This window comes from Pseudocercospora fijiensis (genome assembly GCF_000340215.1).
Source record: "Pseudocercospora fijiensis CIRAD86 unplaced genomic scaffold MYCFIscaffold_2, whole genome shotgun sequence".
NCBI classification, from domain to species: domain Eukaryota; kingdom Fungi; phylum Ascomycota; class Dothideomycetes; order Mycosphaerellales; family Mycosphaerellaceae; genus Pseudocercospora; species Pseudocercospora fijiensis.
In genome coordinates this window covers 7,552,765-7,579,085 of record NW_006921533.1, presented here as the reverse complement: position 1 = coordinate 7,579,085, position 26,321 = coordinate 7,552,765, and the positions used below count along the sequence as shown (strand labels likewise).

At 50.5% G+C, this 26,321-nt stretch overlaps 11 protein-coding genes across 11 annotated transcripts; 5 read left to right on the top strand and 6 right to left on the bottom strand.

Annotated features, from left to right (window-relative positions):
- Positions 1–18: 18 nt before the first annotated feature.
- On the top strand, positions 19–3,812 carry MYCFIDRAFT_214425 (glycosyltransferase family 39 protein; the record flags this gene model as incomplete). Its single annotated transcript, XM_007925843.1, has 2 exons — positions 19–2,370; positions 2,421–3,812. 2 exons carry the CDS (start codon positions 19–21, stop codon positions 2,922–2,924), a joined length of 2,856 nt encoding a protein of 951 aa, XP_007924034.1. The 3' UTR covers positions 2,925–3,812.
- MYCFIDRAFT_214424 (uncharacterized protein) lies at positions 2,467–4,343 on the bottom strand. Its single transcript, XM_007925842.1, has 2 exons — positions 4,002–4,343; positions 2,467–3,891 (listed from the first exon to the last, which is right to left on the bottom strand). Exons 1-2 carry the CDS (start codon positions 4,320–4,322, stop codon positions 3,163–3,165), a joined length of 1,050 nt encoding a protein of 349 aa, XP_007924033.1. The 5' UTR covers positions 4,323–4,343; the 3' UTR covers positions 2,467–3,162.
- Positions 4,344–4,738: 395 nt separating this feature from the next.
- Positions 4,739–6,100, bottom strand: MYCFIDRAFT_194844 (uncharacterized protein; the record flags this gene model as incomplete). Its single annotated transcript, XM_007925841.1, has 1 exon — positions 4,739–6,100. The coding sequence occupies one exon, from the start codon at positions 6,098–6,100 to the stop codon at positions 4,739–4,741; it is 1,362 nt and encodes a 453-aa protein (XP_007924032.1).
- A 1,592-nt stretch (positions 6,101–7,692) lies between these two features.
- Positions 7,693–8,602, top strand: MYCFIDRAFT_49391 (uncharacterized protein). Its single transcript, XM_007924346.1, has 4 exons — positions 7,693–7,865; positions 8,061–8,085; positions 8,188–8,347; positions 8,402–8,602. Exons 1-4 carry the CDS (start codon positions 7,718–7,720, stop codon positions 8,453–8,455), a joined length of 387 nt encoding a protein of 128 aa, XP_007922537.1. The 5' UTR covers positions 7,693–7,717; the 3' UTR covers positions 8,456–8,602.
- Positions 8,603–9,004: 402 nt separating this feature from the next.
- On the top strand, positions 9,005–10,353 carry MYCFIDRAFT_56208 (uncharacterized protein; the record flags this gene model as incomplete). Its single annotated transcript, XM_007924411.1, has 2 exons — positions 9,005–9,171; positions 9,229–10,353. 2 exons carry the CDS (start codon positions 9,005–9,007, stop codon positions 10,289–10,291), a joined length of 1,230 nt encoding a protein of 409 aa, XP_007922602.1. The 3' UTR covers positions 10,292–10,353.
- Positions 10,354–10,369: 16 nt separating this feature from the next.
- Positions 10,370–12,120, bottom strand: MYCFIDRAFT_30433 (uncharacterized protein; the record flags this gene model as incomplete). The annotated part of the gene is made up of 3 exons (XM_007924189.1): positions 10,370–10,864; positions 11,395–11,498; positions 11,550–12,120. The coding sequence occupies 3 exons, from the start codon at positions 12,118–12,120 to the stop codon at positions 10,370–10,372; spliced, it is 1,170 nt and encodes a 389-aa protein (XP_007922380.1).
- Positions 12,121–13,148: 1,028 nt separating this feature from the next.
- MYCFIDRAFT_77284 (uncharacterized protein) lies at positions 13,149–15,760 on the bottom strand (the record flags this gene model as incomplete). Its single annotated transcript, XM_007924570.1, has 3 exons — positions 13,149–13,211; positions 13,397–13,911; positions 14,218–15,760. 3 exons carry the CDS (start codon positions 15,758–15,760, stop codon positions 13,149–13,151), a joined length of 2,121 nt encoding a protein of 706 aa, XP_007922761.1.
- An 804-nt stretch (positions 15,761–16,564) lies between these two features.
- Positions 16,565–17,080, top strand: MYCFIDRAFT_122197 (uncharacterized protein; the record flags this gene model as incomplete). The annotated part of the gene is made up of 1 exon (XM_007925840.1): positions 16,565–17,080. A coding segment is annotated over one exon (516 nt), but the record flags the coding sequence as incomplete, so codon positions are not given.
- Positions 17,081–21,643: 4,563 nt separating this feature from the next.
- Mat1-1 (alpha1 mating-type protein) lies at positions 21,644–22,965 on the bottom strand (the record flags this gene model as incomplete). Its single annotated transcript, XM_007924196.1, has 4 exons — positions 21,644–22,297; positions 22,347–22,515; positions 22,571–22,664; positions 22,716–22,965. 4 exons carry the CDS (start codon positions 22,963–22,965, stop codon positions 21,644–21,646), a joined length of 1,167 nt encoding a protein of 388 aa, XP_007922387.1.
- Positions 22,966–23,305: 340 nt separating this feature from the next.
- Positions 23,306–24,441, top strand: MYCFIDRAFT_77287 (uncharacterized protein; the record flags this gene model as incomplete). Its single annotated transcript, XM_007924571.1, has 2 exons — positions 23,306–24,193; positions 24,244–24,441. 2 exons carry the CDS (start codon positions 23,306–23,308, stop codon positions 24,439–24,441), a joined length of 1,086 nt encoding a protein of 361 aa, XP_007922762.1.
- A 38-nt stretch (positions 24,442–24,479) lies between these two features.
- On the bottom strand, positions 24,480–25,653 carry MYCFIDRAFT_172611 (uncharacterized protein; the record flags this gene model as incomplete). Its single annotated transcript, XM_007925839.1, has 7 exons — positions 24,480–24,612; positions 24,642–25,025; positions 25,063–25,095; positions 25,137–25,195; positions 25,229–25,380; positions 25,407–25,517; positions 25,554–25,653. The coding sequence occupies 7 exons, from the start codon at positions 25,651–25,653 to the stop codon at positions 24,480–24,482; spliced, it is 972 nt and encodes a 323-aa protein (XP_007924030.1).
- Between the last annotated feature and the right edge of the window lie 668 nt (positions 25,654–26,321).

Sequence of the window (26,321 nt, the reverse complement as noted above, 5' to 3'; positions counted from 1 at the left end):
ACATTGACCACCGCCGCCATGGCGACCAAGCCAGGCCAGACCAAGCTGCAGCAACAGCAACAGCAACAGCAAAAGAATGCCTCGATACCCAATGGCAATGGCAAGATCACCGCCTCAGCCATGGTCCAGACGTCGCCCGACAAGCCACCCTACCCTCGATACGACTACACTTCGCCCGGCGTCAAGGACAACAACATCCTCAATCTTAAGAGCAGCGACTGGGAGGCATTGGGAGTAGTCACGCTGGTCGCGCTGTTTGTGCGCTTGTTCCGCATCTATCAGCCTTCCAGCGTGGTCTTCGATGAGGTGCACTTTGGAGGCTTCGCGAGCAAGTACATCAAGGGCAAGTTCTTCATGGACGTCCACCCACCGCTCGCCAAGCTGTTGATCACGTTCGCCGGCTGGCTGGCGGGCTTCGATGGCAACTTCGATTTCAAGGACATTGGCAAGGACTACCTCGAACCAAACGTGCCTTATGTCGCTATGAGGCTGCTCCCAGCCCTCTGCGGTGTCCTCGCTGTCTCAACCATGTTCTTGACCCTCAAGGCTATTGGGTGTAGGACTGTGACTGCTGCGCTGGGCGCCGGTCTGCTTACCTTTGAGAACGGCTTCGTCACTCAGTCCAGACTGATCTTGCTCGACTCTCCCCTGGTCATCTTCACTGCGCTCACAGGACTGTCCTGGATCTCTTTCATCAACCAGCATGAGCAGGGACCAAAGAAGGCGTTCACTCCCAGCTGGTGGTTTTGGCTGGCGGCAACTGGAGTGACACTTGGCGCGACCGTCAGCGTCAAGTGGGTTGGTCTCTTCACCATCGCATGGGTCGGCTCTCTTACAGCCCTTCAACTCTGGGTTCTGCTTGGTGACACCAAGAATGTCACCACTCGCATCTGGTTCAAGCACTTGTTCGCGCGTATTTTCTGCTTGATCATCATCCCCATCACCTTCTACATGGCTATGTTTGCAATCCACTTTGTCTGTCTCGTCAATCCTGGCGATGGCGACGGCTTCATGAGCAGCGAGTTCCAGTCCACGCTCAACTCCAAGGGAATGGCAGATGTGCCCGCGGATGTGGTTTTTGGCTCTCGCGTCAGCATCAGACACCACAACACTCAAGGCGGCTACCTGCATTCGCATTCTCACATGTACCCAACCGGCAGCAAGCAACAACAGATCACTCTTTACCCGCACAAGGATGAGAACAACGTCTTTCTGGTTGAGAACCAGACTCAACCCATCGACTGGGCGAAAGATCCAACAGGGAACACCAGCGTGATTGGCCCACTCGCATGGGACAGCCTTGACCCAGAAAATGTCAAGGACGGCAGCATCATCAAGCTCTACCATGTTACTACTGATCGTCGCCTGCACTCACACGATGTTCGCGCACCAATCACCGAGGCCGATTGGCAGAATGAAGTGTCCGCATATGGCTACGAAGGATTTGAGGGTGATGCCAACGATCTTTTCCGTGTCGAGATCGTGAAGTCCATGTCAGACGGCAAGGCTGCCAAGGAACGCCTCCGAACGATTCAGACCAAATTCAAGCTCGTCCACATCATGACAGGCTGCGTGCTCTTCTCACACAAGGTTAAGCTTCCGGAATGGGGCTTCGAACAGCAGGAAGTGACCTGTGCTCGTCAAGGAACCCTGCCAAACTCAATCTGGTACATCGAAGGTAACGCCCATCCCAAGCTCAATCAGACTGCAGAGAAGGTCAACTACCGCAACCCAGGCTTCTTTGGTAAGTTCTGGGAACTGCAGAAAGTCATGTGGACCACCAATGCTGGCCTTGTCGAGTCGCACGCTTGGGACTCTCGCCCCTCATCATGGCCCATGCTCAAGCGTGGCATCAACTTCTGGGGCAAGGACCATCGCCAGATCTACTTGATTGGCAACCCATTGATCTGGTATTCCAGCACTGCTGCTATTGGCATCTACTTTCTTTTCAAGGCTTTCGCACTGCTGAGATGGCAGCGCAGCTTCAAGGACTACCAGAACATCACTTTCCGCCGCTTCGATTATGAGATTGGCACCACTGTTCTAGCATGGGCATTCCACTACTTCCCATTCTTCCTCATGGCTCGACAGCTCTTCCTGCATCACTACTTTCCGGCGCTCTACTTTGCCATCATGTCGCTCTGTCAGGTCTTTGACTATGCAGTTGGCCGCGTCCAGCTCGGCTCCTTCACCCTGAAGAATAAGCCTTCCATCGGTCTTGGTGCAGCTGCGATTTACCTGGCCATGTCTATCGTTGTTTTCTCGCTTTACGCTCCACTTAGCTACGGCAACGTGTGGACTAAAAAGGACTGCCAGAAAGTCAAGCTCATGAATACATGGGACTGGGACTGCAACACCTTCTATGACTCCGTCAGTGAAGCTTGATTCTCTGAATATGCACTTGAACTGACATCATACAGTACGCCGATTACACGCTATCCGTCTCAGCACCAGGATCTGCGGCGACGGCCACTGGCCAGGCAGCGCATGGACCTGCTCCACCCAAAGCCGAGGATCCAAAAGAAGAAGTCTTGTTCACGCCTAGAGGTAATGCTCCGGTAGGTGAGCCACAATACGTCGAGGAGAAGATCGAGTATCGAGACGAAGAGGGCAATTTGCTCAACGAAGAACAAGTCGCGGCGCTCGATGGCAAAGTTTCATTCTCTACACGCTACGAAACACGGACACGACTGATCGACGAAGCCGGCAACGAGATCTACGATGGCCTTGTCGATTCACGCGATGGCCCAGCACCTCCTAAAGCAGAAGGCGTCGACCCAAAGACTCAGGGCCGCGATGCAGGCTCAGCAGAGTCAAGCACCGACATCGAGGAGGATCTGCGTAAGGAGCAGAGTATTCAGGATACTGCTGCCACGGCTGAACCAGGGAGTGAGCCGGAGATTAAGACGAAGGATGAGCTTTGATGTGGCGTGTAGCAATTAAGCAAGCAATACATTTGGGCGGTGTTTTTGGGGGTGAATGCATGAATGAGGCAGGCAGGCAGCATAAAGTCCCTGTATGATCTTGATATCCTCGAAAAGAACTTGTTATGTACCAGCAACAACATCTTTTCGAAATTTTGTATTGGTAAAGTATGACGAAATGGCAAGTCCGAGCCTCGTCTGCAGTCATCAAAAGACCGAACTGATTGACAAAATGGTCCTACTTTCCATCCTCAAAATACCCCGAATAAGCATTCAAAGCCGGCTGACCCCCAAGATGTACATAAAGCACATTACTCCCCTTCTCGATAGTCCCCTCCTTAACAAGCTGAATCAACCCAGCCATACTCTTCCCCTCGTAAACCGGATCCGTAATGAGCGCATCAGTCCTCGCAGCAATTTTCATCGCCTCAATCGTCCCCGGTCCAGGAATTCCATAAATCCCTTCATGAAACCTTTCATCTAACACGATCGCTTCATCTGGAATTTCGAGTTTCGGGTCGAGCAGTTTCGCCGTGTTTCGTGCTATACGTGCGACTTGTTCTTTTGTAGCTTCGGGTTTTCCTGAGGCGTCGATGCCGATTACTTTGCGACTGCGTCCTTCGGCTACGGAGCCGACTATGAGTCCTGCGTGCGATGAGCCGGTTACGCTGCAGACTATTAGGGTGTCGAAGAAGATTCCCAGGCTTTTTTCTTGTTGGGCGAGTTCGACGATGAAGTTTGTGAAGCCTAGACCTCCAAGTTCGTGGTCGGAGGCTCCGGCTGGGACGTAGTAGGGTTTTCCTCCTGACTTTTCTATCTCGGTGACTGCATCTTTTGTCGCGGTTTTGTGGCCGATGTGGAAACCTTCTTGGTTTAGACGCACGTCGCCGCCCATTAGTCTGCTTAAGAGGATGTTGCCGACTTTGTCGTACAGCGGTGGGTCGATGGGGACCCATTTTTCTTGGATCTGAGGGAGAGGTTAGTCGACCAGATGCAGAATTGATGGGAATAATGCAGGGAGAAGGCACAGTTCCATTGTGTGCCCTTGCAACCACATCTTCTATGGATGTAACTCACAGTAACAGCTTTCAGTCCACTTGCTGTAGCGACGGCAGTTACAGCTCGTGTGTGATTGCTTTGAACTCCACCAACGGATACAAGATGAGTGCACCCCTTTGCTTTGGCATCTGCTACCAAATATTCCAACTTTCGAACTTTGTTGCCACCATAGGCCAAACCAGAATTGCAGTCATCTCTTTTGGCCCAAATCTTCACATCTCCATTGGGTGATACGTATTCTGTAAGGCGTGGAAGAAATTGTACTGGAGATGGTCCAAAAAGGAATGCTTCCTTGGGTATGCTCTTTAGCTTTTGAAGGTATGCTGGTGTGTCTGCCATTTTCGCTAGATCTCTGCAAGTCCGGAGTGAGTCTTGAAGGTAATGATTTATTTCACAAGTCTGAATATGTACTCATTCTTCGCCGTCGGCTTACTGTACCGATGACCGGAGCACCACTTGGCAGGTAAAACGTCGGGAGCCAAAGTAGGGCCGCCGCCCTATCGATGACAAGCGGCGCGCGATACGTAACTAATTCGCGCCGATTGCTGCAGCCAGGCATAAGACGCAAAGACGAGAACACCCCAATAATGACTGCTTGGGCGATTGGGGTAGAACTAGTTAGCGGATTTGGGAAATGCCGATTGTGTTCCTGCATTACCGATCGCTGAAACCGCATACGGTCCAGACTTTCAATGGCAGATTGCCTCATGAACTTGGCGACATTTTACATGTGATTATGATGAGCGTGAGTTTGCTCAGCCTTCAAATGTCCATACGCCAGTCTCCTCAGCCGAGTCTCCATGCTCAATCGCCGACTCTTTCAACGCATCTGCCAGCGCGTCGGATTCTGCTGCATTTGGTTCACACTGCCAGAAGAGACTCTTCGCGACGCTGACTTGCCTTAAACTTGGAAGCGTGCCGTCCTGCACAGCAATCAATACATCGATGGGCGTGATTTTGTCCTCAACTCCAGGATTTCCGCTATTGGTCAACTCTAGCTTTCGCAGCTGGCAAGGTCTGCCTGTGATCCATTCATGTCTGGTAACCACTGGTTTCGAAGAAGGTGGTGGTTCTGGGTCGTTGAACACCCTTTCTGGGTTCTCCAGGTCAAACAGAGCTCCAGTGATGTAGTCAACGCTGATGCTCAACTTCGTAAGTCCAGGTAGAATTGCCAGCACATTGTCCAGCGAACAGAATGACATTCTCGGCAAGTTGGCGAGCCTCAGATGTTCGAGGTTGGGGAGTGTTCGTACAGATGTTCGTAAAAGATGGTTGATTGCCGACGCCCTTGCTGCAGGACAATGTTCGATGACCAGGCTGCGAAGCGTAATCGGAAAAGTGACAACGCCTTGCAGGAAATGGACATCGATGGCTCCACTAAGGCTCAAGCTTTCGAGGTTCGGAGGCCATTGCATAGCGGAAGGGTCGAAAGGCGTGTTGCTGAAACCTGAACTCCTTGGTAATCGTAGCGTGGTCAGACGTTCCAGATGTGACACAGTCCTGAACAGGTCTGTTAATGGCGGGCTCTCCGAAACAAGACTGAGGTCTAGTAGATGTAGCTGCTTGCATTTCGATAGCGCTGGAAAGGAATACATCGAGAATGTTGCTTGCGGCGCGACAAACTGCTCCAAGTTCTCCTTCGTCCGACTGAGTATTCGTCCTGTCACCGATTTACTCCCAGAGTGGACAAGCTTTGACATGTCCAATATCTTGACCATGCCTTCGAAGGGACTCTTTTGAATATGCTTGTTCTTCGTCGGACACATCGCTCGGTAGAATGCATCAAAGTTCTTTCCGGTCAGCCAAGGTCTGGCATATAGGAACGGTACCGCAGCTTGGTGCCATTGTCTCGAAAGTAGACAGCAAGATGCCAAGGTTTCCTGCGACTCCTGGAAGCGTGCTACAAACTCGAGTATTTGTATGATTACCTCATCTGGTAGATACACTGGCGGTGTAGTCCATACTCGTGGTGGCTCTGCATTCTTCCCGACTTTCTGTTGTGATGCATCCTTCTGTATTTGCTGTTTCCTCATGAGAGGTTGAATGCCGCGCCTCTTCACCTGCTCCAGGTTCTCGGCCATGGAGATAGTCCAATTCCGCTGCTGGTCCAGCGCCATGATGATGTTGTGAGTTGTTCTTCTTTTCGAGTGGCGGCTCAAGTAACAATCTCAAACGAGTCGAGAACGTTCCTGCCAATGAAGATGACATGACGAAGCCAAGCCTTTCGGGACGGAGCTCTATACACACCAGATTGTCAATGAAGAATTCACAACGCAATCTTTGCCCCTACAAGTTCTTTTTAATATATCTTTTTATCTAGAGGAGTTATAGCTTAATAATATAGGACAAAGATACTCTAATTTATGTATATTTTTAGAAAATATTAAAATTTCTAGTCGTTGCCTCCTAAATTAATAAGCTATATAGCTTAAAACTCTAAGTTAGAGATTTTAGAATTTTAGCGTTTTCTTAAGTCTTAATATACTATTTTTAGTAATCTAAAAACTAGGCCTTATAGTTTTACTTAATAAAAATCTATTTTGAGATTTTTCTCGTAATATAGCTACTATTAGTTCTATAATCTAGAATTTAAAACTTAAATTCTTCTTAGGTTCCCTTTCGTATATCTTTTTCTTTAGACGAGTTATAGCTTAGTAATATAAGACAAAAATAATCTGTTTTTCATCTAGTATTAGAAAATTACTAAAATTGTTATAGCTATCTACTAGGATTAGCCTAAAATTCTAGAATAAAGATTTTAAGACTTTTGCTTTTTTTAAGCCTTAGTATACTATTTTTAGTAATCTAAAACCTAAACCTAATAGTTTTACCTAGTAGGAATCTATATTAAAGCTTTTACTTTAAATAAGCTATAAATAGTCTTATAACTTAGAAAAGAATATTCTTAAGAATTGTAAACTTTAAATTGCTAAGCCTACAATTGTTAAGAATATTCGCTTTAGGATTTTAAGACTAATAGTAAGCGTATTAAAATAAGAATCTCAAAATATATTTATACTAGGTAAAACTTTTAGGTCTAGGTTTTAGATTGCTAAAAATAGTGTGCTAAGGCTTAACAAATACCAAAATCTCAAAATCTTTACCTAAGAGTTTTAGGCTAATCTTAGTATATAGCTATAATAGTTTTAGTTATTTTCTAAAAATATATAAAAGTTAAAGTATATTTGTCTTATATTACTAAGCTATAGCTCTTCTAAATAAAAAGATAAACTAACGAGAATATAGTAAGAAAATAATATTCCTTTCTAGATTATATTACTAATAGTTTATATAATAATATATAAATTTAGATTTAGATTTTTATAAGATGAAACTATAAGATCTGGATTTTAGATTACTAAAAATAGTATGCTAAGGCCTAAAAAATGCTAAAATTGTTAAACTTCTAAATTAGACTTTTAGGCTATATAGCCTATAAATTCAATAGGTAACGACTAGAAATTTTATTATTTTCTAAAAATAGATACAAATTAGAGTATTTTTGTTCTACATTGTTAAGCTATAACTCCTCTATATAAAAAGATATATTAAAAAGAACTTGAAGGAGCAAAGATTGCGTTGTTGTCGCTGCGGTCAGAAGTGCTGTATTGACAATCTGGTACGTATGGGCCTCCCTATTTCGGCAGGTCCCGCCCCGACAGCAACTTCGTGACCAGCTTCGCATTGAACGCCGACGCCGACGACCTCAAATCACCACTCGAACTCCACTCGCAATGCTCGGTCTACGCGCAGCACGCACATTCACACCAGCGGTCCGCCGCGTCACTCAAAAGCGACTGGAAAGCTCCCTCTCCGGACCAGCCGACAATGCCTTCAATCGCGAGCGACAGGCAGTCAAGGAGCACGCTGCTGCCACTTCCGGTACGTTTATCCTTCGCTAGCCGGTGGAGAAAGAAGCGGTAGGAGGAGGAGTAGGAGGTGTGACGCGCGGGACTCCAGTCGCGAGAAACATGGAAGAGGCAGAGACAGAGAACTCGAATTTGCGGAGAACTAAGATGGATAGAATGGAGCTTGGGGCATTGGGATAAAGACATCTGCTGACATCTGATACCGCAGACCTCTGGCGCAAGCTCTCTATTTAGTATGTCTACCATGAAATTCCATACTGGTTTGGAATATGCCAGAATGGCTGTCGAAGCACCAGACTGGAAAGGAGAATGCGTATACTAACACGCTTGCGCAGCGTTGTGATCCCATCCCTCTGCATTGCGGCTGTCAACGCTTGGCGTCTTTGGGACGAGCACTGGGAGCACAAGTCACACGAGCCTCCGGTTGAGGAGCGCACAGAATACCCATATATGAACATTAGAACGAAGAACTTCTTCTGGGGAGATGGCGACAAGGTGCGTACTCACATCAGCTCGTAAACTATGTTCGTTGTTGACATTTCACAATAGACTCTTTTCTGGAACCCAAAGGTCAACCACCACAAGGCCCCAGACGCGGAGTAAGGGGGGATGATTCTCACAGCTGCGGATTGAGTACTGGGTTAAGTCGACCGGTGGATTAGATCTCTTTGCGTTGAAAGGTGGTGCCATTACACGACTCGCGATGTACATATGAGCAGGAGCATCCGAATTGACTATTCGTGTACAACACGGAACGATGCGTCTATTTTGAATGCCGCTGCGAAGAGCACTATCCCGCAGCGGTGTTATTTCTTCGCTGACTATAACGTCCATTCTGAAGTCCTTGATGACCTGAAGCTTTGAGCAGCTCTTCTCTAACTCAGTACGATGTCTATACTCGAGGTGGCTTTTGATCACAACCTTTAGCCCAGCTACTCTCACCATGGCCATCCATTCCATCATCTGTGCTTCTTTTGTGATTCTCCCGTGTTTGGCCGTGCCCAAGAAATGTAGGCTGACATATCTCGCGACTATGGATTGACATGGCCGGGATAATTCGTAATGAGCGTGGCACATGCGAGATCGGCCACCCCACGTCGATACTTTGACACCAGCATCTGGCAATCCATCTTATGAACAGCTCAAGCTTGAATGGCTACAAAATTGCCAAAATTCATTCATGCGCGGACTCCCATAGCATCGCAACTCAGACAGCATTCCCGTGCCGTCTGTCAATCTTCTTTGCAATGGCGAAGACATTACCAAGCGCCTGCTACTACAGGTAGCATTGGCGTGCCAGACTTCGCCTTCGCATTTGAGTGAGCAGGAAGCATCAACGTTGTCATTTGGAAGCATGGCTGACGAGTATCCTTCAGCATCGATGGCGTCCTCGTCCGTTCCTCTGCACCTCTTCCAGGGGCGTCGAAAGCTCTTCAATACCTCCAGAAAGAGCGAATACCATTCATCCTACTCACCAATGGCGGCGGCAAGAGCGAGGAAGAACGAGCGGCAGATCTATCAGCAAAATTAGACGTGGAGCTGGATACAAGCTTGATCGTGCAGTCTCACACGCCATTCGCAGAAATGAAGCATCTGCACGACAAGACTGTGCTTGTGGTTGGAGGCGACTATGACAAGTGCCAGCTTGTAGCGCAGAAATATGGCTTCAAGAATGTGCTCACGCCAGGCGATCTCGTCGTAGCATATCCTGATATCTGGCCGTTCAGTAAAGTCTTCCTGGACTACTATAAGACTTTCGCGAAGGCATTACCCAAGCCGATCACATCGCCGTCGAATCCTGAGAGTGCTGGCGATAAGAACAGACTGAAGATTGATGCGGTGTTCGTCTACAATGATCCGAGAGATTGGGGTCTTGACGCTGCGGTGATATTGGACACGATGCTCTCCAAGCAAGGATATCTGGGAACACTGTCCAGCAGGAATGGAGACGTAAGCTTGCCGAACAATGGATATCAGCAGGATGGACAACCACCTCTATACTACAGCAATCCAGATCTGTGGTGGGCAACATCTTACCATATTTCTCGTTTGGGTCAAGGAGGCTTCAAGGGAGCCTTCGATGGACTTTGGTCAGCAGTCACAGGAGGTGCAAGGCTCGAGCAGACTGTCATTGGGAAGCCATCACAAGAGACGTATGAGTTTGCTGAGACGCGACTACGGAAGCATCGCAAGGCGCTTTTCCGTCACATTGGCCTGAATGATCCTCTACGGCAAGTATACATGATCGGAGATAACCCTGAGAGCGACATTCGAGGTGCCAAAAATTACCAGAGTCCGCATGGCAGCAAGTGGACGAGCATCTTGCTCAAGACTGGAGTGTACCAGGACGGCACAGAACCGTCATGCAAGCCGGACGTGATCAAAGACAACGTTTTGCAAGCCGTGGAGTGGGCATTGAAGGATGCGAAGAAGAGATGACACCATTAGAATGACATTGACATAGACACGATAGACGACTTCTAGAAGCATCAATTGACCAGACCTCGCCGGCCCTTCCTACGACCACTTGATAACCGGCTTCGTAACCTTCCCATCATGTAAATCATGCAACGCCTTCTCAAAGTCCTTGTAATCATAAACCTTGCACAACTTCTCCACAGGGAAATGTCCATCAGCCTGCATCTTACACAGCTGCGGAATGAAAACGGGAGGATTACTATCTCCCTCCCTACATCCCCTATACCCTCGACTCCCAAGTAAATACTGTAGGGGATCAATCTCAATCTTCGCCCCAGAAGGCGGCACCCCCACCGTCGCAGCCGTGCCCCTCATCGACAACACATTCAACATGGCCTCAATGACCTTCGGAACACCAGTACAATCGATAGCGAAATCCGCACCATTATTCTTTCCCGTCAATTCCTTGATCTTCTTCACGAGCTCTTCGCCGGACAAAGATTTCGAGTTCAAAACATCAGTACAACCCAACTCTGTCGCGAGAGGGAGTTTATGATCGAAGATATCCACACCGATAATTTGTCTGACCTTGAGGTAGGGATCGACATGCGAAACCTTACATACAATGTAAGGTAGGGTTATGCCATGTAAGCTTACAAAACCATGTAAAATGGCATGTAAGGTTGTAAGACCAGTGATTCTGGCCATTCTGCCTATGTCGAAGTTATAGGCCTTGCTGACTGTCTTGAATAGCTTAACAACCTTCCTAGAGCAATCTTAGATCTCGAAAGTCCTTCCAAGACTATAAAAGACTGGTTACTGTTGGTTTCTAGACCTAGACAGTCCCCTGCTGAGAATTCCTTCTAGAAGCCTTAGCAGTCAACATGGTCTGAATGGGCTCCTACAGCCACAAACCTGTCAAGATAGCAGGTAAGAGCCTCCAAATTGCCTATACCTCCTTAGCAAGACCTACAGAAGCCATTCCGTAAGGCAGAGATACAGACAAGCCGTGTGGGTCTAGATAATGGTCCAACATACAAATTGTAAGGCCATACAAAGCTCAGATCCCTGCCTTACATTAGGTTTTGTAAGACTTACATGTAAATGTAGAACCCTACCTTGAGGTATTTCGCAGCCATGATGGCCGTGAGCCCTACGGTTCCGAGACCGAAGACGACAAGACAAGAGTCTGGTTCGGGTTTAAGGATATTGAGAACCGTCCCGGCTCCTGCGAAATCATCAGCCATCTCGACAAAGTAAGTAACTCGTCCGATCTTACCAGTCTGATACCCACACCCCATAGCCGCCAAAAACGGAATCCTCTCCTCCGCAACTCCATCCGGAACTTTCACAACACAACTCTCCTGCACAAAACTCTTCTGCAAAAAACTACTCTGTCCAAAAAAATGACTTCTCACCGCCACATCTTTCCCTTCCAATTTCGCCGCCGTCGTGCCATCAGGTCTCACGCCAAACAAGTGTAATCTCGTCCCCTCAATACAATCCGCCGGATGCTCTGCTTTACAAAATTTACACTCTTCGCAGTAATTTATACTCAAAAGCACTGTATCTCCGACTTTGAGGTTTCTTTTCGGATTGACGGCGGAGCCGAGTGCGAGGATTTTGCCGGCCCCTTCGTGGCCGAGGATTGCTGGGTAGGGACACACGCGGATTTGGCCTTGTTGGATTACGAGGTCTGTGTGGCAGATTCCTGAGTATTGCATTTCGACGAGGACTTCGGTGGGTTGGAGGTCGTCGAGGATGAGGTTTTCGAGTTTGAAGGGTTCGTTGGCGTCGTGGACGACGTAGCCGATTGTTGAGATGTTCTTGGTTTGGACTTGGGATGACATTTTGGAGTGTTGGAGTTTTTGGCAGAAGTGTAGTAGATCTTGGATTGAGACTTACCTGGTCAGGATGATAGATAAATGCTCAGCTATACGTCTCCTCTCGAAGCTGGACCCCGCTATTGAATGCAGATCGTAAAGTGTTCACATGTGGTGTGTTGTTATGACATTCAATTCCAGCCAACCCTGGTGATCGAGGTCAGACCAGGTAGTGGGAGCTATCAGGCGTCTTTGTATATCTGTGTCTATTCATGATAGATGAGCAGAGCCATTATGGTGCTTCACCTGAGTACAGGACGCGTCCTCTCAGCCGACGCGTTGTATGTTTGGTTCACCAACTAGAACCCCACCTCGTAGCTATTCATACCGAGGATGCATACTACGGTTCTTTCCTGAACTGGTAATAATTCGAAGAGTAGTAGCTCAGTCATTACGACAAACATATCGCGTTCGGCAGCACTGCAAGTTTGTAGCAAGACACTCACTGCTGTTCCAGAGCTTGACTACGTTGAAGGATGGCAAGCGCTCAGCGTAAAGTGCCAACTCATGAAATATCTTGTTCGTTTCTCGGAGGAGACGCGGTCGAAGAGTCAGCAAATTTTTCAACCAGAGGCGTTCGCGCCTTCACTCTTGCGCGGATGCGGGATAAGACCTCCTCATCAACACTGACATCTGCTTTATCGAGCCTCAACGGTGCTTGAGGTTGCTCGAACGAACTTTGCTGTTGGTCTTGAGCAGGTAGTGTAGATGAATCTTGTGTAGCATGGCCGGCGGACATCGGTTTGGGTTGTGTCGGCGTGGGGGTGTCATCTACAATTTCCTGCTGCTCTTCTTCACCAAATACCTCAGCATCTACAGCTTCATCATGTACAAGATGGGATGTATCATGAACAGCACCATGTGCACGTTCCGGTGTCGGATTTTCAGCATTGATGGCGTCTACTGAAGAATCCGGCACCCGCAATGCCGGAGCATTTTCGATATCCTCATCTGTAGTCTTTTCAGAAGCAGAGCTCGCCAAGCTTTCCACCGAGTCAACGGGTCGTTGTCGGCGGGCTGGAAGAGGCGGTGGCGTCTTTCGAGAAGCAGGATTGGGGCTGCTGCCGGTTTTGTCGGTCTCCCCCATACCACTATTCTCTTGCCACTCTTCGAATTCATCTTCAGCGCGTGGATGCTCTGCTGTGACTTGTGGACCATCTTTAGAAGACTCTGGCGCCCCGGTGGCAGTCGCGGGCTTCCGCGCAGGTAGGACAGGAACAGGCTTGCGGCGTAAGTTGCCAACACCACCCCATATGCCTTTCTGAGGACCAGGGAGTGGTTGTCCTGGAGGAGGCAGCGGCTGTCCTCGGCCCATAGGCTCTGGTTGTAAGTCGCCTTGCGATGCTGCTCGATTGTTCTTGTTACGCTGAATAGCATTCCAGCCCCAGTTGCGCGCCGCTGTAGTGGCAGCAGCGGTTGCAGCGAGAAGATTTGCTTTCTTGGTCTGCAGCTGCTCGCTGCGAGTCGTTCCTATCGAAGTGGGTGCAGTCGATCTATCAGAATCTGTGCTTCGGACGGAGAAAGATCGTGGCGTGGCCGGTAGCGTTGATCCAGAGCCCTCTGAAGTTTCGCCCAGGCTTCGTGCGTCAGTAGCGTCTGGAATCTGTTTGGCGATGTCATCGTCGCTTTCACTTTCAGCTGCGGGCTGAGTTCCGACGCGACTATGAATGCCTCGCAGTTCTTCAAGGGCGTCCTTTTGAGACAGAGGAGCCTTATTTCTCGAGGCCCACAGTGTCCTTTGCGGAGGAGGTATTCCTTCTGATCGAATGGAGCTTACGCTGTGATCATCCATAGCTACACTCGAAGTCGACACTGATGGCGAGCGCATGGGTCTACAAATTTTGTCAGTACATCTCGGTGCTTCGTGGCTTGCGATCACGTACCGTGGAGGGCGAGGGGACTTTTCTGGGGTAGAGAGCATATCGCCGTCCACTGGCATTGTGGCGGCATGACGAAGTCTTGTCAGATTCACCTCAGAAGCTGAATTCCCAGTCGATATGGCAGTATCGATGGCGTCCTGCTTTGTGAGTGACGGCAGTGAGTTGGTTTTCTCGGTATCGTTACCAGCATGTCCTGTTGACATCGAGTTTGAGACAGGAGAATCGGGTTTGCCTTCGTCACTCCAGAGTCCGCCTCTGGTGACGTTGCCTCTTGTGTCGGAGAACGGCATGGGAACGTCGTCCCAATTCGGTCGCACCAAGCCCTCGCTAATAGCAGTCCGCACACGCTCTTCTATGGCTCTTAGCACGAAGCCGTAAGTGATCTTGCGTTCGCTGACCACTGGTTCGACTCTGACCTCCATCTCAGGCACGTTGTCAAAGCAGACCCACAGCCTGTTAGATGGAGGTGGCTTGATCTTCAAAAGCATAGTACCACTGATGCGGTGCAAAGATGTCTTGAGCACAAGATCGACAGTTCGAGCCTTGAAGCGTGGGCCTAGATCGAGCTTGGCAACAGCGAGAAGTGTAAGCGACAGTCCACCATTGTACTTCGTGTTCGCCTCCACTGTCATCTCCCCGGATATGTTCAGATCTCGAAGCTTCAAATTCGTGAAAACAGGAGCGGCATCGCCTAAATCTATTGTGCGAACGCGTAGAGAGGGTATAAAAGTCGGCTTTTGAATTCGCGCAAGCTTCTTCTCGATCTTGCCTCGAACAAAATCACGAAGTCCATCGGTGTTGTGCAACGAGAGAAACACTCGCCCAATGATGGCATCTAGAGCTCTGGTGTCTGCAGTCAAGGAGGAGGAATGAAGGGTCGACTGTAGCTTGATGAGCGCCTCGGCGTTAAGCTGTCTCGGTTTCGGCGGATGCGAGCGTGTCGACAGTAAGGCGTAGTAGAAGTCTTCCTTCTCGATATTGGTAGCTGAAAAGAGGTAAAACGGTTTGGCGGGAGAGTGTGCGGGTCCCTGCAAGGCGCCGTTCGGGAGCTCCTTTGGGGTCAGTACAATTGCAGTTCTCTTGATGAAGAGATCAGACTCTTGGATATGTTTCTCCTTGCCATATTCGTCATCGTCTTTTCCCGCCTGCAATGAAACACTGTGATGTGCCATGCTCAAGACATGCTTGACCTCAACCTGCGCCGGAGAATCGTAGAGCATGAGATGTCCATGGCGAAGGACGATGTATAGGACGTTTGCAGGAGCCGCCCGCCATCGACTGGGTGGGCCGTCTTGATGATCTTCGTCCTGCAGCAGTGAAGATGTGCTATTGTTCCTGTTCCCGACAAATACTGAGCGGTACATGCTCTGGTATACAGATTCGCCGGCAGAGCTTCCACCATTCTCTCCCGCAACACCTCCGTCGCTTGCGTTGTTGCTGCCGGCATTATTTCGAGCATTGATCGCTGTCATTGCTGCTTGAAAGTCATACCGTCTCAGCACGGCGAAGGTGCCACTGGCCGCGGCATCACGTGTGTGTCCCGTCTCTTTGACATTTCTGCTCTCTCCCTCGTCCTCGCCGTCGCTATCGTTGCCAGCTTTGGTCGCTTCGATGTTGGAGACTCGAGGTTGCAGATACCATGCTGGGAGGAGTATGGCTGCTATGAGCAGCGGGATCAGGGTAAGTCCGCCAAAGATGTACGTGAACAAGTACGCGCGGAGGGCCATTGTGGGCGGCGAACATCCTGAGCTCTTCTCATGTCATCTCACAAGACCACAGGTGTCGGGGAAATGGAAAGGGAAAGGGAAAGCAGTGGGAAACCTGATCTGGCCACGCTGCCACTGCCACTGCATGTGAACGCGATGTGATGCGATGCGACGTGAAAGTCGCGGTGACGTAGAAGCTCGGCGCCAGTGCGGAAGCGGAAGTCGCAAAGGCAATCTGGAGCTGCCCCCAAGCGCAGTTTCTCTGCCTTCACTCCTCCGTTGCTGACATGGCACAGCGAGAGCTTACAGTACAGTATCGCCAAGCTGGCTACCAATTGCGCGCCACGGTACACGATGCGATGCCTGAAGATGCGGAGGGACACTATTCGAGGCAGTCATCGGTCTCAAGCTCCCAGTTGAGTGAAGCCTTTGTCTCTGCGTGTCCCATCTAGTACGTAGGACTCGATCTATTGACCTCCAGTTCTGGTAAGTGGCGTCTGCATCCGATGTCTTGCTCTGTTCTTCGCATATGCTTGGACTCGCTCTCCACCATGGAGCCCATCCAACGTCAAGCTGGATCGCACATCAACATTTCGGAGGCGCAGTCGTGAGGACGCCATGGCAGATTCGAAATACTCCGACATACCCATACACGATCGAGAGACACTTCTGGGGGGCGAGTCAGAAGCAGCAGATGTATCGCCCAAATCTCAAAGGCCATGGAAGCGCAATCTCCCCTGGATCCTGAACGCTGCACTGGGAATACTTGTAGCGATACTGGCCATTCAGCTCTGGAAGGTTCCTCACGATCGATACCAACATACTGGAGATGTGAACGGCATCGCGCCTCGATTTTCGCAGAAGCTGGTCAAGTTTATGCCTGAACCAAGAACCCATGCCAGCGTAGGCCATCCGGACAAGAAGAAGGAGACGGATGATTTCTGGCTCACCTTCGCTCCCGCAGGCTTTGGCTTACTCGACATCAAGGATTATTCGCCAGGAAAGTACCCGAAGCTCGCGAAGCCGACAGTCAAAGAGGGTTACAATGTTGTAGATACCTCCATGGCCCATCAGCTGCATTGTCTGCACAGCATCATGGACGCGTACAATCAGATGGCGCAAGGCCTTCCGCCACACCATGGAGGGCATATGATAAGAGAAGAAGATCACTCGTGGCATTTGGGCCACTGCTTTGATTACATTCGGCAAGGCATAATGTGCTGTGGAGATACAGCACTTGAAGGAGCTGCGACTATGTTTCCGGAAGGCAAGGAGGGCTCGGATGGCTGGAACACATACCATGTCTGCAAGTCTTATCCTGAAGTCAAAGGGTGGATCGAGGACATGATGTTCCTGAACCATGTCAACGCTACGGAGGAAGAGAGATAGACGGATCGTGGGTTGGCCGAGTTGGCAATGGAAGGACGCGACTAGCAGATACCAAGCCTCATAGCAATCTATTATGCACTTCAGAGGCCATCGACCGCCGCCAAGGCTCCACTGATTATCACAAACTTGCAAGAGACGCTCTCATACACGGAGACCGCTCTTGCTGCGTATTTTGTCTTCCCATTTCTTTCTCTTCTTGCTCGTCGGCCATAGCGTGCCTTCCCTCCAGTCTCGAGCCAAGACTCCCGAAAGGGTTTAGATCCGTGAAAGCGACCTCACCTCGTTCTCCTTGCACGTTCTCCATTCTCATCCACCATCTGCACAACACGTCAAAGTCGACCAGATGACAGAATGCGCCTATGATTCCTATCATACCCGCTGTCGCGCAAAGTTACGAGCCTGCGGGCTGCAGAGTGGCAAATGAAACCGGGATTCTGGCAGGGCGTCTGCTATCTGAACTCACACTGAGACCAACATGGACCTGTCTCGCTCGGCGTCGGCTATCATCGCACGAGATTTCGAAATAAATCATGGGCAACTTGAACAGGTCCAGTGCTGGCGCTGCTCTGCTCGACAGGCTTGACATGCACTGAGAAAGAATCCTCGATCAAAATCTTCCTTCATCTCGACCAGGCGTTAACCATGCTGGTTCCAGAGGCATTGAGAAACGCTGGCATCGCCGGCATGGCTGCGCGATTGAGTCCGGAAGTATGAGGCTCTTCAATGACCGGGAGCCAACCGCACCGATTCGGGCCAGGCAGCGAAGAAAAGCCTCAGCAGCACGGTTGCTCTCATATCTCCAGAAGCGGGCTGCTTTCGACCCGTGGTCCATGATCCCGTCCAAGCGCTCACTATTTCGACGAACTCCTGGGCGAGGAAGTGCGCTGAGATCTCAGCCATATGGCTGTCCTTGCAAGCTCGGAAGCAAATGGGCTCATCTCAACTTTCCTGATGGTTCAGGTCATCAGTTGACGTCACTCAGTCTGCCCACCACGAATCATGACAGGAAAGCTGTCATTCTGCTGTGCTCTCTGCCCACTCCGCAGAGGTCCAGCCTTTTACAGCGTCGGTTTGAGAGGTAACGAGCGTAGATGCAGGGTCGTACGCTAAGCTGCTCATTTTGAAACACAAGAATGTCGCACAACTTGGCAGCAGCATCGTCTTCACAAGCAGAGTGTATTGCAGCTACCGTGACTGCCATGATTTACGGCGTGAGTCTCGTGGAGTACTCGCTATTTCGACGAGTTTTGGGGTCAGCTGGCGCATGCAGACCTCCATAGCAGGCTATTTGATTCTCTGGATGCAGTTGCCAATGAATCTGGCCGCTCTGAACTTGAAACCTAGAGTCGGACAGCGAAGAAAGACCCGAGCAGCACGATTGAGCGATTGTGTTCGGAAGCGCAGGATAAGTTTTCCACTACCGCCGTCGGAGGCCTCGCTCTGTCGACGGGTTCTTGGACCAAGTCGGAGCGAAAGTGGAAGCATGTCGTCTCACATCCAAATCATCCTCCTGGATCCAGTGACTTCTCGCTTGAACCTTAGGTTTCCATTCATTTTTGTTCGATGTTGCGATCGACTCTGGGAAATACACCAATTTCGATTACTCGCAAAAGGATGTGGAGCGCGGAGGCTCATACTAGATGGTCGAAGCATTGCTGCCAGAGCAGAGCCTTGGAGCTTAGCGTTTCGCCGGTCGGTTTGCTGCTGGCCATTCTGTCCGCTCTGCCCTCCTTGTCACCAAAATCTTACCCTATGCGCCTCTTCGAACGATACAGGGCGCCGAAAGCCGCAACGAGCATTGGTCAGCGTAGACTATGGACTATCTACGGAAGCAATGCGTTAATGTCGGCACTGGCCACTGCGGACTGATCTGTTCTCCCAATCGAACGCGAATACGCCGTACCTTCGACTCGATGTGTTGATGTCTAGAATCAGGCGAGGATCGATCATGACTCTGCGCAGCATATCAATTTTGATCACTCGCAAAAGGATGTAGAGCGCGGAGGCCCATACCAGATGGGGGAAGCATTGCCGCCAGAGGAGAGGCCTGGAGCTCAATCTTTATGCGTCAATACTTGGAATCGGGCGAGTGTGGACCGTGACTCTGCGCAGCTTGTCCGTTGTGACGCCTCGCAGAAAGAGACGCAACGCTCTGAAGTCATGTTTTTGGTGGAAATACTTCTTCTAGTGCGCTGACCACTCATCCCCGATGGCTGGAATGGGACGACTGTCGATCACAACTCCGCTCAACTTGACATTTTGACGCCTCGCACAATGACATGAAACGCTCTGAAGTCATGTTTTTGGTGGAAGTACTTCTTCTGGCGGTACGCTGACAACTCATCCCCGGTGCCTGGAATCGGACGTGTCGATCACAAATCCGCGCAGGTTGCCCATTATGACACCTGCAGAATGAAGTGGAACGCTCCGAGGTCATATTACTATGGAAGTACTTCTTCTGGCCCCCGGTGCCTAGAGTCGGACGACTGCCGAGTACAACTCCGCGCAGCCTGTCCATTATAAAGCCTCGCAGAATGACATGGAACGCTCCGAGGTCATATTACTACGGAGTACCGGTACTTCTTCTAGTAGTACGCTGACCATCCACTCCGCGCAGCCTGTCCAATTTGACGACTCGCAGAATGACATGGAATGCTCCGAAGTCATATTACTGTGGAAGGACATGCACTGCTTCTGGTGGTACGCTGACCATCCACTCCGCGCAGCCTGTCTATTTCGACACATCGCAGAATGACTTGGAATGCTCCGAGGTCATATTGCTGTGGAAGGATATGCACTGCTTCTGGTGGTACGCTGACCACCCACTCCGCGCAGCCTGCCCATTTTGACGCCTCGCAAAATGAGTTGAAACGTTCCGAGGTCATATTGCTGTAGAAGCATTCCTTCTGGTGGCACTCTTAGTAACTATCCACTCCGCGCAGCCTGTCTACTTTGACGCCTCGCAAAATGAGTTGAAACGCTTCTAGGTCATATTGCTGTGGAAGCATTTCTTCTAGTGGCACTCTTAGTAACTATCCACTCCGCGCAACCTGTCCATTTTAACGCCTCGCAGAATGAGTTGAAACGCTCCGAGGTCATATTGCTGTGGAAGCATTTCTTCTAGTGGCACGCATCTCTTCTGGTGGCACTCTACCTTACCTAGTTACTATCCACTTCGCGCAACCCGTCCATTTTGACGCCTCGAAGAATGCCATGGAACGCTCCGAGGCCATATTACAATGGAAGCAATTCTGGTACGCTGAACCGACCTCGATAGCAAGGCTGATAGACATACTGGAAGCGAAGGTATTTGCTACTCAACGCTCCATTCTTGATGCATCCTGCCGAGACCCGGGTCTGGCATTCCTGTCCACAGTATACCTGCATGTCGCGGAGCTACTATTCTAGTCCATGCCTTCCACTGCTATCTCCTGGTCACGAGCTTTCTGCTGCATCTCCTCCAATCGACCTCGCTTCTGCACTTTGCGCAGTAGATTCTTCATCTGTAGCATCTCCTCCCCCCTGAGCAAAATATTGGCAACCTTTGCTTTGTACTTGACTACGGAACGTGGTCAGCAAGCTGGGAGTGTTTGGACATATCAAGGGCGAGTCACTTACAGAAATCTTCCACGGCCTGTGCTGAGATACCCAGAGCTTCTGTCAACATATAGCTCTCTGCCGAATTTGGAACGCCATATTCTTGGAAAAAGTCTTCGAGCGTCTCTCGCACATGCAACGGGAAGTCTTCGTTTGATTGGGTCGTGGTGCGCTCGGTGAGATTGTTGCCTTTGGCCAGGCGATCAGCGTCATGTCCAAATCGCTGGTGGTATGCACTGCTCAGGAGTTGGTAGTCGCTCGAAGTCAGATCTGGGCCTTGCTGGATAGAGCGCTGCGTGCTATTGCCTGCTAGGTCTTGCTTGGGCTGAGGTGTATCCGGATCCGCGATCTTCAGTAGCATCAGGTCTTGGAAGTTATTCTTGACCTGCGACTCTTCGCGGTATAGCTGATTGAGCTCCATCAAGTGCAGTGTGTTGACTGGCCGATCGCCGCGGAAAAGAATCTTGCGCGAGTGCTTTGCGCCTGCTGCAGAAGGTGGCTCAGGGCCACAAGTTGTGACATTGCGGTCGCAGAGTTCAGCCGCTGAGGCAACGATGCTCCGGACCTCATTGATGGTCGTGCCGCTCAATTGCGCCATGTTGTGCTGTTGTCGCGGCGTGGAAGTGGAAGGCTTCGAAGCTACGAGCGTTTTCGAGTTGACAACGCCGAGCGTTAAACAGCAAACACAGCAGACCTGCCTCTTGGCAGCGACCGACCGACGATCCAACACGCAGGGCTACAAGACGGCATTTAGATGTCAGTACACTTTCTCAAACCGATCACATGGAGGAGATGGGAACAATGTACAGAAGATTCGATTCATGCTACATACAAAGAGGCAACAAGCGCCACAATGGCGGGTATCATGCAGAGCAGTCATGTCCATCCCAAAGAGCAAAGCAACAGAAACGCCACAGCTCACTGCATGTCTTCATTGATGAACTCCCAGTTCAGCATCTCTTCGAGCGGGTCACTCATCTCGTTCTGCGCCATCGACATGCTAGGGTCGAAGGCATCCCAGCGTCCATCATCCTCGACTGCGGTGTTCGGGGCAGCAGGGTTGAAGCTGATGTCGAACTGGCTAGGCAGGATAGCTGGATCGAAGAGGCCGTTGTACGGGAACTCGACGCCAGACTGCTCCAGGACACTGGCCGCCTGCTCGAGTGTTGTCTGACCAGCCGCCGAAGCGACCGAGAGTGGTGAAGGGCCGACATTGTTGATCGACGAGGGTGGAGAAATGGCGAAGCCGCCGAAGGCAGCCTGCTGGAGTCCTCCGTTTGTGCTGCTGTCGGGCGTAGCTGCGTTGAAGGCAAGGATGGTGTCCGTCTGAGCGAAGGGTGACATGTGTGTGGTCTCGTCCTTGTCGTTGGTCGTGATGGCAGTTGGCTTAGAGACCATGGTGAGCGAACCATGGGTGCTCGCGTTCTGTGAGTCATTGTTGCTGGCCTTGCCGTAGCCCATGGCGTAGCAGTGGTTGACCAGGTCATCTGCACTGAGAGTGGTCGTCGTGAACTTCTCAGGAAAGGTGTCGAGGCTTGGGGTGAAGAGGCGAGTGATCTGCGGCATCTTGTCCTGGAAACAATGTCAGCTCAGTACACATGCTAGGTGGCTCAAGACATACCTGATCGCCATCCTGTGGCGGACTCAACTGCCATCCCATCCGCTGCAGATACTCTTCTGGCGGAATGACGCCGATGAGTGGTGCGCAGATGGCGAAGAACTCGTCAAGCGGAGCATCTTTCTTCTCGCGGCATCCGCGCACGATACTGTATGCCTTGGCGAGAATGGACCTGTGAAATATTAGACTGCTGAGCACAGAAGACGCGAAGAAGAAAGTATACTCACCACTTGCCCTCGAAGAGATCTGCACGCCAGAGGATCGTCAAGCACTTGGAGATCGATTTCTGAGTGTACGATGCGAGCAGCCTGTTGTAGAACTCTGAGATGGATGTCAGTACAGTGCGACGCAAGTGAAACCCGATGCACTTACTGCGATATGCCATCCAGGAGTTGAGCGGTCGCTTTGGCCCAACGGCCACAAGGTCAGATTTCGCCTTCTTGCGCTGCTTCTTCTCGGGCTTCGCTACAGCCGAGCTGGTGACAGCCATGCCAGGTGCTGCATTTGGCACAGGGCGCCTTGCTGCTGCTTGCTGCAGCGTGCTCATGATTTGACTGGCCATGCCCTCGCTGCAAGTCTCGAGGTAGGCTCGCAACTTATCTGACAATGCGTCGGTAGCCATGTCGGCGGTAGTGGCTCCGATTGTTTGGGTATGGTGAAAGGGTGATAACAAAGGGATGTGCGAATGCGGTATGTGCGAGGTCGAAGGGAATGTTTCGAAGTAGAAGTTTCAGAAAGGAACGCGGTCTTAGATACTGTGGAAGACGCATTGACCATGACCGCACCCGCAATTAAGGTTCAGCACATGCAGGAACCAAAGTCGCACAAATCTAAACAGCATCCGCCTTTCGTTTGAAGCTGGCACTAATTGCCACCACACCTCACATGGTCAGCGCAACATCAACGTCAACTCACAAGCTGCGGACAAGCCACGCGTCTTGACAGAAACCCAGGCTGTCAAGATGGATATCCTACTGACGAACTTCCCGCACATGTTCCCGAAGGATCCAGACTTCATCAATGAGAAGAAGGCTGCCAGCAACGTCACTTTTGACGGAGATGGCGGCGTCGCTGAAGGTCAGATCAGTTCATCTCGTGTTCGCTACCATCCGCTGACAACAACAGACGAAGGTCCTTCCACTGATGATGTAGAGCACGTTGAGCAAGAGTTCCTCGACTCCATCATCGACAAAGTGAACGAGGTTGAGCTGAAATGCTGGATGTACTACAATCGCTACGAAGGCCACACAATGCAGAACCCACTCACGCATGACACCTCCGAGCACCTCAGGGAGGCATTGGCGATCATGTACAAGGTCATGCCGGAAATGAAGCGACTCGAAGAGCATCCGGAGGTTTTCAGCGACGTCCGCCAGAAAGAGCGATTCTTCCTCCGTGTCGGCAAGATTATGAAGTTCTGTGTCAAGCTCATTGATATCATGGAGGAGTCCAAGGCGCTCATCGTGCGCTCCCAGAAGAGAATCGACGGATGGACCAGCTCGAACCCGATCAATCCTTGGACCAAGCAACCATACCAGCCATGGGAGAGCTTTGGTCGCAAGATGCCTCTGTTACAGGACTCTGCAGCCGTGAAGGAGATTCAAAAGCTCGCTCCAGATATGCGCATGATCGCCGCCCAGCAGCTTCCTCAAAACGGCGTGCTCATCAGCGAGCGATACAGACAGAAGCATGAGAGAATCGTGACGGACATCATGCAGCAGTCTCCACGTCCAGAGGTTGTCGAGAAGCAATTGCCAAGCAGAGACGCTCCAATCTCCGGAGAGAAGGTCGTGGAGGGCCTGAGCGCAAAGATCAGACGGCCAGCTGCAATGGTTCCCATGAATGACAATGTAAGATCACAAATACATCAAAGTGCCTTCAAATACTAACAAATGCATAGACGAAGAAGGCATGGGCGTTTGGCAAGCAGGAGCACATTGCAGAGATGGGACGTCTCATGGCTTTGTATGATGGTGATGTGACTACGCAGAACCGCGTACCACCAGCCGCATTCCAGGCTACATTCCTGAGCGCAGAGGGCATGCGCGCGGTCCAAGAAGCACGTGACCTCATCGAAGAGAATCGCGACGAGAATTGAGAATTGTGTAGTAGAGGATAGGCAGACTATTAGACAGATTACTCTGCCTCAGGCCCCCCATCCACCCGGACCCCAGGACAATCTTTATCCACCCGCTCTTTACTTCCTTTCCTTCTCCACTTCACTTCGAACCTGACCGCTCCAAAACCGCGCGTAAATCTCAGAACACCGCTCCGCTGCGCCTCAGCAACGGCGCTAACGTTTCAGATCCAGGAGCGGACAGAAACGTCCAAGCTTTCCATATGAAATTTTTGCACGTGACTGAAATAAAAAATTGGGATTTAGGCGGGAGGTACGAGAACGGGGGGTTGAGGATGGGAGGATATGGTGAGGAGGGTAAGTGTGGGTTGGGGAGGGGGGACGGGTGGGGTTTGATGGTGTTGCTGCCCGGAAAGGCCGGGAAAGGTTGGAGGTGGGGAGGGAGGTTCGATGGGTATGCCATGCACAGGCTGAAGATGAACTCGGAGGGACATGGAAATGCTTGGAGGTTGTAGAGCGTACTCGAAAGGTTCTCAGTGGTCATTGTAGTGTGGTTCACTGCCTTTGAGCGTGTGTTGTGGCTGTCGGGCGGAAATCCGCTTTGTCTGCATTGCAGCGCCAGCAGGGCAAATGGCGCGGAACCCCAAAAGAACATTGACAGGGCTATCTCTGAGTCTTGAAAGATGCATGGAAGTGCTGCAAGTGCCGGTCAACACCCTGCGGTGGTGTTAATTGTCCATCGAAGGAAATGGCTGTTTGAGGACAGCGAGGTCAACTCAGCGGCAAATGGCAATGACCAAGGTCAGACCCATATCACCGAATAGCTCTGATCTTCTAGAATGAGAAGATTCCGGTTTGATTGTGCTCGCTGTCGGTCGTTGTCGAGATAATGTCCGCCAAGCATTTTGACGTCGCAGCTGGAAAGACCATCATGTATCGTCAGGAAGGAACAACGTGTCCCTTCAAGTCAGAGACAAGAAGTGGACGTTCTTCAGCACGCCAAGAAAGATGGATAGTGGTTTTGATGCCAATATACTGATGATGTTGATGGTATCCTGGTCCAGAGGGGAAAGCCCGCTGGCGCCGGCGAGGTCGATCTCGATGATGAGGGTAGCAACACAAGTCTATAACACATCTTCGCATATCTGGGATCATCAAGAACAAGCTCAATGTTTTGAGATCCGGGTTGCTGCCTATGTTCCAAAAAATGAGCGTATTTTCAGAATCCAGCATCCAGGCCGACGAGGCAAAGGACGCGCCAACAGGCAGTAACCACAACTACCCACACCGATTCTGATCCAGAAGATCATTTAGAAGAATAAAGAATGGATAACTCTGTGCGCGGGTCCTTTGGGCGCGAAATATATGGCCGGAGGGAAAGTCCGTGTTGGCGCCAGCGAGGTTGTTCTCGACATCGAGGGTAGCGAACAAGACCAGACAGAAGTCATTGGACATTAGGTGACTTCAAGAACGTCCGCAAAAGGAAAAAGTGCCACCCACTGCTGTTCTTCGTCGAAAATCCGTCCCACAAGCGAATCCGTTCTTGCGCCAGCAAGGTCATCCACATCTTTGAAGGCAGCGACCACGAAAAAGCCGCATATTCCAGAGTCCTTACTTCAAAAGTAACCTCCGCTGATGGACGTATTCCAGGTTGCTGCCTTCGTTTGCAGATATTCTGTATATGGGAGGAACTGGCTGCACAGCCGGAAAGGTCAGAAAGCAAGATTGAAGGACAGCAAGCCAGAAAAATGTTTCAGGCTTCGGTTAAATGGCTCCTAGATTCTTTTGAGACATGAAGATTGTGGATGAAAACCTTCTGTCGAGCGGAATATGTCCAGGTTGTAAAAGCTTCCAAGCCTGACGGGGTCGTTTGCACCGACGAGATGCCAAATTGGAGTCCG

Excerpts from the sequence above, each read along its gene's own strand:
- MYCFIDRAFT_214424 (XM_007925842.1), bottom strand. The coding sequence starts at position 4,322 with ATGGCAGACACACCAGCATACCTTCAAAAGCTAAAGAGCATACCCAAG. Across the intron at positions 3,892-4,001 it reads GTGGACTGAAAGCTGTTACT|ATCCAAGAAAAATGGGTCCC; the intron begins GTGAGTTACATC and ends CCTCTCCCTCAG.
- MYCFIDRAFT_49391 (XM_007924346.1), top strand. The coding sequence starts at position 7,718 with ATGCTCGGTCTACGCGCAGCACGCACATTCACACCAGCGGTCCGCCGC. Across the intron at positions 7,866-8,060 it reads GCACGCTGCTGCCACTTCCG|ACCTCTGGCGCAAGCTCTCT; the intron begins GTACGTTTATCC and ends CTGATACCGCAG. Across the intron at positions 8,348-8,401 it reads TCTGGGGAGATGGCGACAAG|ACTCTTTTCTGGAACCCAAA; the intron begins GTGCGTACTCAC and ends ATTTCACAATAG.